Here is a 13,406-nt window from a genome sequence, read left to right on the forward strand (position 1 = left end):
GGATATAAAAAGGTCATTATGTCACAGCCAATTTGACTTGATCTTAGAACATCTATTAATATCATTTATCATAATAACATATTCAAGGAGAAAGCTATATGATTACCTCCATAAATGCAGGCGAGGGTGTCTGATAAAATTCAACACCAAATCAGATAAAAATTCTTAGCAAAACTTCCTTAACATCATAAATGAACATTAAACTAAATGAAGAAGTATTACAAACAGTCCCTTTAAAATAATTAATGAGCCAAAATGCCTACTATCATCACTTCTATTCACTGCTGCACTGTAGGTCCTTAGCATAGTACAGTAAGTGAAGATAAACATAAATAAATAAGGAAATAAGGATTAGAATGTAAATAAGAAAAAGACACCATGTGGACAGGATACAATTGCCCACATAGGAAACCCAAAACATCTGCAAGTAACACAGTGGCTGGCTATGATACCAACAAGTAGGATAATGGCTAGCTATAAAATCATAAAATTAAATCAAGTAATAAACTAAAAATGTAATTTTCTAAAAGACACAACACAGCTTACATGGTATCTATAAATATATCTAACAAAAATGTCCTGGAACTGTATAAAATTTCATTCAAAATCCCAACAAGTGTTTTTGTGCAACTTCAAAATGGATTTTAAAATGTGCAGGAAACAGAATATCTATAGTTCCTACATTCCTGGAAAAAAAAAAAGCATAAGGTAAATGGACTTGTCCTACCAAATATAAAGAGTGCATAAAACTGCACTTTATTCTTATTTTTAGAAGTAGCACTGTAAAAAAAAAAAAAAAAAAGCAGTAGCACTGTAGATCACTGGGGAAAGGAGGGACTATGGTGCTGAGTCAAATGCTTATCCTTAGGGAGGAAAGAAATAATTCCTGAAGGAATTGGGGCTTAAATACAAAATGCTACAATTTAAAAATCATTCTTAGAAAAAAATGAAAGATCAAGATTCTGCCAAATTTGAAAATACCTGCATACGGAGCCATTCCTAATATAGTGGGCATCAGGCCTCTGTAAAATCCAAGGAAACCACCTTCCTTTTGAATGAAGAAAAAGTAGAAGTGAGATTACATTGTGTTTATTATGATAAACATCAAAAAGCAAAAACATACATTACAATGAAAAAATTATTCTGGGACCCAACCTGAAACACAAATGTGTCACAATCATTATTAACATCAATAACTATAAATAAAATAACTTATATAACTTTCAAAATATTTTTCTAAATATATAAGGACACATTATAAGGGCACCTGACTGGCTCAGTGAGTAGACCTTGTGACTCGTGGTCTTAGAGTCATGAGTTCAAGCCCCATGTTGGGCATAAAACTCACATTATTAAAAAAAAAAAAAGACACAATATAAACAAGAAAAGTAAATGTGAAATACCTTTGCATAAATTGTTTTGAATGCATGAATAATTCCTGTATAAGTGTGTTCCCCTTTCACCTGGAATGCTAGGCGTACTCTAACCATGTCAAGTGGGTAAGTACAGATAACTGCTGTCATACCTGAAAAAAAAAAGGAGAAACTTAAAAATGTAATAGAAAATATATATCTCTTTCCGATCATTAGTAGTGCTCTCAAAATATACTTATGATGAAAACCCAATGCAATCGAAAGTGATATTACTTACAGAATTAAATCATAATATTATCAGTTGAAAAACAACCTTGCAAGCAAAGGGTCAGTTTGTAAACTCTTTCGAAATTCTTCCCACTGTGAAGTTATATTATTAACACCAAAACAGTGCAGTGTAGGTGTATGATGAGTATTTTTTTTTTAATTCTATTTCTTGTCTATTTCCAGGAAAGATACCAGAAAGGAAAAACTATCTCCTAGCACTAGGCAAGATATTTGACTTTTTATGTATTATCTCTAATCCTAAAATGAAGAGATGTTTACCTATCAAAGGAATTTTTTTAAGTTTATTTTTTATTTATTTTGAAAGAGAGAGATATACAAGTACTTTGGATTATAAGCATGTTTCCAGAAGGAATTATGCTTACAAACCAAGGTTTTACTGTGTGTGTGTGTGTGTGTGTGTGTGTGTATTATCGTCTTCTTTATCCATTCATCTATTGATGGACACTTGGGCTGCTCCCCTAAGTTGGCTATTGTAAATAATGCTGTAATAAACGTAGGGGTGCATCGTCCTTTCAAATTAATGTCTTTGTATTGTTAGGGTAAATATGCAATAGTGGAATTACTGGATCATATAATAATTCTATTTTTAATTTTTTCAGGAACCTCCATGAGGCCTGCAACAGTGGCTGCACCAGTTTTCATTCCCATCAACAGTGCATAAGGGTTCCTTTTTCTCCACATCCCTGCCAATATTGTTTTTGTTTGTTTGTTTGTTTGTTTGTTTTTGAGAGAGAGCAATAGAGAGAGAACGTGTGCACATGTCAGGGAGGGGCAGAGAGAAAGGGAGATAGAATCCCAAGCAGGCTCTGCACTGTCAGCGTACAGCCTGATGTGGGGCTTGAATTCAAGAACCCACGAACCATGAGATCATTACCTGCCGAAGTCAAGAGTTGAACTTTTTTTTTTAATGTTTGTTTATTTTTGAGAGAGGAAGAAAGACAAAGCATGAGTGGGGAAGGGTCAGAGAGAGAAGGAGACATAGAATCCGAAGCAGGCTCCAGACTCTGCACTGAGAGCAGAGAGCCTGATGCAGGGCTCGAACTCACGAACCATGATCATGACCTGAGCCGAAGTCAGATGCTTAACCGACTGAGCCACCCAGGCGCCCCAAGAGTTGAACTCTTAACCAGTGACTGAGCCACCCAGGTGCCGCTCTTGAGTTTTTTATTTTAGCCATTCTGACAAATGTGAGGTGATATCTCATTGTGGTTTTGATTAGCATTTCCCTGATGATGAATGGTGTTGAGCATCTTTTCATGTGTCCATTGGCCATCTGTATGTCTTCTTCCAAGAAATGTCTGTTCATGTCTTCTGTCCATTTTTTAATTAGATTATTTGGTGTGTTTTTTGTGTTGAGTTGTATCGGTTCTTTATGTATTTTGGATACTAACCCTTTATTGGATATATCATTTGCAAATATCTTCTCCCATTCAGTAGGTTGTCTTAGTTTTGTTGATAGTTTCCTTTACTGTGCAGAAGCTTTTTATTTTATTGTTTATTGTTTTTAATTTTATTTTTAAGTGATCTCCACACCCAACATGGAGCTCAAACTCACAATCCCAAGATCAAGAGTCACAGGCTGTATGGACTGTGCCAGCTAGGTGCCCCCAAAAGCTTTTTATTTTGATGTACTCTCAATAGTTTTTTTGATTTTGTAAGAATCTTCTATTTTTGTAAAATACCAAAGAAATGTATGTTCAGTGTAGAAAAATTTTTAAAAATAGATAATAAAAATTAAACATATACATATTCATCCACCAGTAATAACCACCTACATATATAATATCCCAAACCCTTATACATGTGCATTTACACATGTAAACACATGCCCACATATATATTATGATAATAGTATAATTCTGGGATAGCTGGCTGGCTCATTCAGGAGAGCATTTGACTCTTGATCTTCAGGTCATGAGTTTAAGCCCCACTTTGGGTGTAGAGATTACTAAAAAATAAAAAAAGTAAATTTAAAAAATAATTTTAATATGTAATTCTATTTTGTAGCCAATTTTTCTACTGTATGTTATATTATGAACATCTTCCCATGTGAGAAAAACATCACCTGGATGTATCAAAATTTATTAAAACAATCCTCTTAGACATTTAGGTTGTCTAACCTAATTTGATATATGCTCCATTATTTGTTATATGATATTGTAATAGTGAACAAGGTTTTGGTAAATGATTTTATAACTAAATATTTTTGTGCATCCTTATCCTTTCCTTTATGGATAAATTCCTAAATTAGAATTATTAGGTCAAAGAGTAAGGCTTTTTTTTTTTTTTCCAAATTCTACTAGTTAACATACGGTAAAATTGGTTTCAGGTGTAAAAGAGTAAGGCTTTTAATAGAAAAATTGTCTTCCAGAAAGATTGTTTCAATTTATAATGTCAGTCATTGGAATAAAAGTCCTATTTTCCTGACTTCTCAGAGTATTAGATAATTATTAGACAATCAGAATATTCAATTATTGGATAATTTCCCCAACATTTCATGGACAAAAAGCATTCTGTGTTATTTTGCCTTCTTTCTCATTTGACTTTTTATCTCTTTTTTTTTCCTTGAGGTTTTATAACTTTATTTGACACTCAGTTGTCAGTTCTCATCCACATTTTTGTTTGGACAGATTTTTTAAAAGTGGTGACAGATTTTTGAAAGTGGTTACCTACTTGTTACATAGGTAACCAACACCTATAGCTTCTTTGATGAATCTTCATCCTCATTACAGCTTCTGAACAACCTCACTTGAATACAGTGTGAGGGACATTCCTTATTCTTTTGGCACAGACAGTTTTGTTGGGCCTAATGTCAATGTGTACATCTGGAGTTCCCATTTCCTTCAGGGAAAATTTCTGGATCTCTATGAGTACATGAGGCACATGCTTCCTGAAGACTACTCCATGGATGTACTTGTGGATGGTAAGGTGTGTTCTCTGGTCACTACCTTGTAGTCAGCAGAACAGCCTTATTTTCACCATCCCTCTTTGCAGAGCCGTTCTGGGCCCAGGTTGGGAAGGGAGAGTGCAAGGTATTGTCATGACTTCCTTTTCCTACATAGGCTTTTTTTTTTTTTAAAGATTTTTTTTTAAGTAATCTCTACACCCAACTTGGGGCTCAAGCTTAACAATTCTGAGATCAAGGGTCATACATTCCACTAACTGAGCCAGCCAGGCATGCCCAGGCTTTTAATACTATCTTTTAAATAAGATAAGTTCATCTTTTTATTAGTCTTAACAAATAAAAATAAAACTTTTATGCCACAACTTTGACTCAGATTAGCCAACAATGTAAAAGTGATTTTATTTAATTTCCATTTTCTTGCCCTAATTTAACTTAAAAATTTTTTTAATGTTTATTTGTTTTTGATAGAACATAAGGGGGGAGGAGAAGAGAGAGAGAGGGAGACACAGAATCTGAAGCAGGCTCCAGGCTCTGAGCTGTTAGCACAGAGCCAGACACAGGGCTCGAACCCACAGACCACAAGATCATGAGCTGAACTGCAGTCGGTTGCCCAACTGACTGAGCCACCCAGGCGTACCACCCTAATTTAACTTTTTAGTTTTAAATTATTTTTTAGTATCTGTTTAATATTATTTAATAGACCTGACATATCTTACCCCATTTACTTAGCAAATGCTACTGTAATTTTGCATCCATTTTTTATCAGCGCACACCTAAATCTATACTAACTTTCAAAGCTTCCACTGCTCTCTAAAAAAAAATCTACATCAGTTTGCCATCCTTATACAGGAGTTGGAAAAGAGTGTTCTTACGTTATTATCTAGGTAACTTTAATAGCATCTCTACCTAGATGATTAAAACATTACCTGAGCTAAAAACCTACACAGCTAATATACAGGTAATATTTCAATGCAAACACACGCAACCCTTAGTTCTCTCTTGAGAATGACAAAAATTAAATTCCTCTAGACAATGAAGGGAAAGTCAATTTGAATAATATGTGAAGTAATGGAATTTAATTTATAATTTGAGAGAGAGAGAGTACGCGAGCGGGGAGAGGGGCAGAGAGAGAGAATCTTAAGTAGGCTTCATGCTCAGCTCAGAACCCAACAAGAGGCTTGATCCCACAACTCTGGGATCATGACCCGAGCCAAAATCAAGAGAAAGACACTCAACCAACGGAGCCACCCAGGTGCCTCTGGAATTTAATTTAAACACAAGCAGTATTTTGGATCAAGATTAGCCTAATGATGGTCTGAACAGGTTAGACTCATACAAGAAAGGTTGATCTATTTTTTTTTAATTTTTTTTTAATGGTTATTTATTTTGAGAGTGAGAGAGCATGAGTGGGGAAGGGGCAGAGAGAGAGGGAGACACAGAATCTGAAGCAGGCTCCAAGCTCTGATCTGTCAGCACAGAGCCCAAGGTGGGGTCTGAACCCACAAACTGTGAGATCATGACCTGAGCCAAAGTCAGACGCTTAACTGACTAAGCCACCCAGGTGCCCCAGGCTGATCTATTTTTTTAAAGTTTATTTATTTATTTATTATTTTTTTAATATGAAATTTTTTGTCAATTTGGTTTCCATACAACACCCAAAGCTCCTCCCAACAGGTGTCCTCCTCAATGCCCATCACCCACTTTCCCCTCCTTCTCACCCCCCCGATCAACCATCAGTTTATTCTCAGTTTTCAAGAATCCCTTATGGTTTGCCTCCTTCCCTCTCTGTAACTTTTTTTCCCCCTTCCCCTCCCCCATGGTCTTCTGTTAAGTTTCTCAGGATCCACGTAAGAGTGAAAACATATGTCTTTCTCTGTATGGCTTATTTCACTTAGCATAACACTCTCCAGTTCCATCCACGTTGCTACATAAAGCCATATTTCATTCTTTCTCATTGCCAAGTAGTATTACATCGTGTATATAAACCACAATTTCTTTATCTATTCATCAGTTGATGGACATTTAGGCTTTTTCCATAATTTGGCTATTGTTGAAAGTGCTGCTATAAACATTGGAGTACAAGTGCCCCCATGCATCAGCACTCCTATATCCCTTGGGTAAATTCCTAGCAGTGCAACTGCTGGGTCATAGGGTGAATCTATTTTTAATTTTTTGAGGAACCTCCACACTGTTTTCCAGAGAGGCTGCACCAGTTTGCATTCCCACCAACAGTGCAGGAGGGTTCTCATTTCTCCACATCCTCTCCAGCACCTATAGTCTCCTGATTTGTTCATTTTAGCCACTCTGACTGGCATGAGGTGGTATCTCAGTGTGGTTTTGATTTGTATTTCCCTGATGAGGAGTGACGTTGAACATCGTTTCATGTGCCTGTTGGCCATCTGGATGTCTTCTTTAGAGAAACGTCTATTCATGTCTTCTGCCCATTTTTTCACTGGATTATTTGTTTTTCGGGTGTGGAGTTTGGTGAGTTCTTTATAGATTTTGGATACTAGCCCTTTGTCCGATAGGTCATTTGCAAATGTCTTTTCCCATTCCGTTGGTTGCCTTTTAGTTTTGTTGATTGTTTCCTTTGCTGTGCAGAAGCTTTTTATCTTCATGAGGTCCCAATAGTTCATTTTTTCTTTTAATTCCCTTGCCTTTGGAGATGTGTCAAGTAAGAAATTGCTGCGGCTGAGGTCAAAGAGGTTTTTTCCTGCTTTCTCCTCTAGGGTTTTGATGGTTTCCAGTCTCACATTCAGGTCCTTTATCCATTTTGAGTTTATTTTTGTGAATGGTGAAAGAAAGTGGTCTAGTTTCATTCATCTGCATGTTGCTGTCCAGTTCTCCCAGCACCATTTGTTAAAGAGGCTGTCTTTTTTCCATTGGATATTCTTTCCTGCTTTGTCAAAGATGAGTTGGCCATACATTTATGGGTCCAATTCTGGAGTCTCTATTCTATTCTATTGGTCTGTGTGTCTGTTTTTGTGCCAATACCATGCTGTCTTGGTGATTACAGCTTTGTAGTAGAGGCTAAAGTCTGGGATTGTGATGCCTCCCACTTTGGTCTTCTTCAAAATTACTTTGGCTATTCAGGGTCTTTTGTGGTTCCATACAAATTTTAGGATTGCTTGTTTTAGCTTCGAGAAGAATGCTGGTGCAATTTTGATTGGGATTGCATTGAATGTGTAGATTGCTTTGGGTAGTATTGACATTAACAATATTTATTCTTCCAATCCATGAGCACGGAATGTTTTTCCATTGCTTTGTATCTTCTTCAATTTCCTTCATAAGCGTTCTATAGTTTTCAGCATACAGATCTTTTACATCTTTGGTTAGGTTTATTCCCAGGTATTTTATGATTCTTGGTGCAATTGTGAATGGGATCAGTTTCTTTATTTGTCTGTCTGTTGCTTCATTATTAGTGTATAAGAATGCAACTGATTTCTGTACATTAATTTTGTATCCTGTGACTTTGCTGAATTCATGTATCAGTTCTAGCAGACTTTTGGTGGAATCTATCAGGTTTTCCATGTATAATATCATGTCATCTGCCAAAAGTGAAAGCTTGACTTCATCTTTGCCAATTTTGATGCTTTTGATTTCCTTTTGTTGTCTGACTGCTGATGTTAGCACTTCCAACACTATGTTAAACAACAGCGGTGAGAGTGGACATCCCTGTCGTGTTCCTGATCTCAGGGGGAAAGCTCTCAGTTTTTCCCCATTGAGGATGATATTAGCTGTGGGCTTTTCATAAATGGCTTTTATGATGTTTAAGTATGTTCCTTCTTTTTTTAAAATTTATTTTTAAACTTTATTTTTTATGTTTTAAAATTTACATCCAAATTAGTTAGTATATAGTGAAGCAATGATTTCAGTAGATTCCTTGATGCCCCTTACCCACTTATCCCATCCTCCTTCCCATAACCCCTCCAGCAACCCTGTTTGTTTTCCGTACTAATGAGTCTCTTTTGTTTTGTTACCCTCCCTATTTTTATATATATTTTTTGTTTTCCTTCCCTTATGTTCATCTGTTTTGTCTCTTAAAGTCATCATACGAGTGAAGTCATATGATTTTTGTCTTTCTCTGACTAATTTCACTTAGCATAATACCCTCCAGTTCCATCCATGTAGTTGCAAATGGCAAGATTTCATTCTTTTTGATTGCCGAGTAATACTCCATTGCATATAAATACCACATCTTCTTTATCCATTCATCCATTAATGGACATTTGGGCTCTTTCCATTAAGTATGTTCCTTCTATCCCGACTTTCTCGAGGGTTATTAAGAAAGGATGCTTATTTATTTATTCATTTTGAGAGAGAGTTAGAGTGTGCACAAGCAGGGGAGAGGCAGAGCAAAAGGGAAAGTGGGAGAGAGAGGATCCCAAGCAGGCTCCACACTGACAGCTCGGACACAAGGCTCAAACCCATAAACCCTGAGATCATGACCTGAGCAGAAATCTAGAGACACTTAACAGACCTAGTTACCCAGGTGCCCCAAGAAAGGCTGATTTATGATTACCATATCTGTAGTTTAGCTATAAGTGATATTTTAAACCTTCCTTTCTTTAGTTTGCCCATAGCAATAAAAACTAGCCACTATGTGCCAAGCACACCATACCAGGCTCTCTATAAATACCACCTCTAATCCTCACATGCCAAACACCACCAACAATCCTACCAGGTAGAAGATGGATATTATTATTACTGCTTTGCAAATGAAAAAATTGAGGTTCAAAGTAGTTAAGTAACTTGACAAAATTCATATAGTTTCTGTATCACAGAGTAGGATTTGAAACAAAGTTTTCTGACTCACATCATGACATATGTTGCTTCTTGTAATTTTGTTTTCTTGTTAAACATTTGCTTAGTAATTTCTATACTTAACTTTTTATTCAGAAATTCCACCAGTCCAGTGATTAGAACTATCAATTCCCCACTGTAGCAGTTTGATTTGTGAGCTCTTTCTTTATCTGTGCTATTTGTTTCAAGCCACTCATTTTCAAACTATGTAACATATTTATATGTTACCTATCGCTATTCAAGTCAGCCACCTAGGCCTGGCAAGGCAGTGACTTTCCTAAATGGTGTCTTTTAAGCTGCATCTAAATTAATATAGTACAAAGGTGATGTTCCTGAGACAAGGTTTGGCAGTAACATTAAAGTCACAGCAAATACCTTATTATCCAGATATTTATAAAACTATATGTTTTTGCAAGTTGGCTTAATTTTTTTTACAGCTTGTGATAAAGATTTTGCAAGGGAAATTTTTAGAAAATAAAATTAGGAGAGATTCTCTATAAACTAGTTCCATCTTTATTGGTATATTTCATATTAAGAAGTTTTAACAAAGAAGAGAATCAAAGGGCTGACCATTTTAAGGATTGATTGTGCTGACATAACACAACCTGGCTAAACATCAGATTTTGCTAAGATTTTCCCAATTCATCAGTATCCATTTTATTTTTACCACTTCTATTAATTTTTACAACTTTTTTTTCCTCTTCCCTAATCAGTATCACTTTGGTCTTGCCTCTCCAATTTGCTCTCTGACTCCATTTATTTCTTCTTTCCTTCTCACAATGTTCCAAATCTTTTAGTTGTCTTCTTACTGGCTTTGGGTGGCTTAACATAAAATAACTGTGAATTAACAAAGTGGCAAAATGATGATTTGGTAAAAAAAAAAAATGAGTATATTCAGAAATCTGTAAAAGGTAAACAGGGCATCAGCCTAAAAGTTGCAAGACTATGAGTCACACAGGAACTGGCATAACCTAATTGTACATAATCATTGGCAAAAAATGATGCCAATGATTATTGGAAGGCTAAACTCATTATCTAGTTTCACAATTTTTTTTAGCCAGTTTATTTTACCATACTTTTATATGGTATATTTCTTTTAAATTTGAACGATCAATCAAATCTTCCTAAAGAAAAACAAATCTGTTAACAAATGTTAAAAAGAAATAACAGATTTATAGGGCACCTAGGTGGCTGACTTTGGCTCAGGTCATGATCTCCCAATCTGTGGGTTCAAGCCCTGCATTGGGCTCTGTGCTGACAGCTCAGAGCCTGGAGCCTGCTTTGAATTCTGTGTCTCCCTGTCTCTCTGCCCTTCCTCTGTTTGCACTCTCTCTTAAAGATAAATAAACATTAAGAAAAAAAATTTTTAAGGAAATAGCAGATTTAGAAACAAAAAAAAAAGGCCCAAAATGGAGCCACTTGTGCTAAGTCCGTGTCACCAAACCAGGTCTTAATACTTAACCTAACTGCAGTTTCAACCTTCTCCAGGAATGTGCCCACTATTTCTTTATCCCTTTCCCCTTCTGCCTATAGAAGCCTTCCATTTTGTACACCTCCTCAGAGCTCCTTTCTACTAACTAGATGGGATGCTACCCAATGCAAGAATTGTTGAATAAAGCCAACATGATCCTCAAATTTTTTCAGTTGAATTTTGTTACTTAACATAAGGATACAAAAATCACCAAGGTTTGTTGCTGGTTTTTAATATTCTTAAAAGCAACTTAATGATTTCAATATAATTTTAAACCCTGAAATATAAGCGGAGGATTCTTAATAATTTTGTACTCTGTAAATCTTGAAAACTCATTTATGACTTTAAATGTTTACTTATTTTTGGAATAAAGAGGAGTAAGAAATATTCCTCTGATAATCATATTTTACCCTTCACTCTAAATATAAAAGTACAAAGCCCTCTCACAGGGCTAGATGTAGATTTCTACAAACCCTAACTGCAGAAAAGATTACTATGTCTTGCATTGTTGAAACTAAAAATAATATTGCACTGTAAAATAAGTTTGAGGACATCTAAGTTCTGATTTTCCTCATGATGACTACATCAGTGCTTTTTAAAAATACCAAATGTCCCTGCTTTGCCGGAGACTTAGGCATGTATATAGTCTACCTGTCAAGTAATCCAGCACTAGATTTTCTTGGCTTGAACTTTTCTCATTTCAGCTAATTTATTTTTATATTATTTATTTCTGACTAATTTTGACTGTTGTGATCAAAATTGATCAAATGGTCAAAAGAACTTATGAGTATGGACCCAAGAGTGAGCCTGCTTGCATTCAAATCAGGTTCTACCACTAACTGGCTGTGTGATCTTGAGCAACTTACTTAACCTGGGTGTCAGCTTCAGAATCTATAAAATGGACATGATAAGTCATTACCCAAATCAGGGTTTTATGAAGTTTAAGTGAGTTAATATATGTAAAGGCTTAAAATAATTCTCTACATATAGTAAATATTATATCTAAGTGTTAGCTATTATTACTCTCCCAATATGTTCTTTTTCAAGCCATTCGTTTTTGACCTTTTCTTTTGTGAACCAAATCATTTGTCTCCTCTTTTGACCCAAATTCCTCCATTCTCAATCTCTTCCTGCATTTCAAGACTTCAAATAAAAAGAAAAAAAATCAAAAAAGAACAGTAAAAAAAATAAGAAAAAGAAAAAAGAACATCAGAAGATTACTGAAGAAGAATACGCAACTGAGTGGGAACTTGACTTGACTACTAGCAATCAGACTGACATATATATCCAAATGGTGACTGGGATTTTCAATTCATAAACCTAGTGTCTCCCGTTCTAGCCTTTTTTCTATACTCACATATCTCTTCCTTACTATTCTAACTAGCCCTGCTTTACAGAGAGGTCAAAAAAGTCCTCCAAGGGCAAATAAGGGAAATCAGAAAATACCTACTTCAAACAGTAGTGTGATAGTTTTCCTACTCCCCCACTTTACAACCACAATCTAATACAGAGAGCAGTGTATCTTCACCTACCAGGAAGCAATGAGATCAATCAAGTTGAGACATGTTTGCAATCTTTGTTTATGTGCAAACTTCTCTTTTTCTCCCTTAATCAAGAAACTGAGGACTTAATGATGAATCCAAACTGACTAAGACTGTTTCTTCCCTAAATGCTAATCTTATTATTATCTCTATAGTCTAGAATCCAGGAATTGTGGTAAACCAAGGACATACTTTAGTCAGCAATTAGATTTTGCTGATTTGCAAAGCTTCAAAGAGCTCAACACTACCTCATAATCACTGTATAAAAAACAAAAATCCTCTGATTGCAAATTCGATTTGTAACCACGATACCAAAGACAGATCCTTGGTCATTAAAACTTTGGAGATCATATTCTGAAAATATGGAAAATATGAATTTTTTATTCTGCTCTAGCAAGAAGCATAAAGAACTTCTTACCAGAGGAAGTAACACTGTACAAGGAGGAGGCAGTAGAAGGAAGATGAAGGAGGACTTCAACTGCCTCCATTTTGACCTCATCTATACTTTCTAATTGCTTAAGTTTGTCTTTCCAACTTATCTCTTAACTCAGGCAAAAGACCAGCAAGCATCCTTGATGGGAACTGAAACTACCCCCTCAAGCAATGATGACTGCTAGATGCCAACAGGACCCTGTGTGAATGACACCAAGACAATGGTTGACCTGACCTTTACTGTCCACCGACCTTTGTCCCACATTTTCCTTATATAAACCTAGAAGTATTTTCAGCACTTTAGAGACAGTCTTTGAGACATTAGTCTACTGTCTTCCAGGTGTTGGCCTCACTGAAACAAATTTCGTTTTATTTCACTACCACTCAGTCTCTGCCTTTGGATTTTGTCAGTAGTGAGTGGCCAAACCTGGTCTGCTTGGGACCCCTAGAGCCAGGTGCTCTTGTACCCCAGTTACAAAGAACAGAAAAGGTATTAGAAATTGGATAATACAGGGTTGAAGTAAAGGAGCATATCCAAGCCGTCATCAATTAAACTCCTTCCTCTCTAACTTCTCAATGAATATGTAAGTAGA

General features: G+C 35.8%; 1 protein-coding gene across 1 annotated transcript in view; it reads right to left on the minus strand.

Moving 5' to 3' along the window:
* SLC25A16 (solute carrier family 25 member 16) overlaps window positions 1-13,406 on the minus strand; it is a 47,859-nt gene that overhangs the window by 12,091 nt on the left and 22,362 nt on the right. The window contains exons 5-6 of the mRNA XM_027062144.2: window positions 1,404-1,525; window positions 982-1,048 (exon numbers count right to left, since the gene is read on the minus strand). Of these exons, the coding sequence (XP_026917945.1) occupies window positions 982-1,048; window positions 1,404-1,525 (189 nt within the window). The remainder of the gene's footprint in view (window positions 1-981; window positions 1,049-1,403; window positions 1,526-13,406) is intronic.

Source organism: Acinonyx jubatus, chromosome D2 (assembly GCF_027475565.1).
Source record: "Acinonyx jubatus isolate Ajub_Pintada_27869175 chromosome D2, VMU_Ajub_asm_v1.0, whole genome shotgun sequence".
Lineage (NCBI taxonomy): Eukaryota > Metazoa > Chordata > Mammalia > Carnivora > Felidae > Acinonyx > Acinonyx jubatus.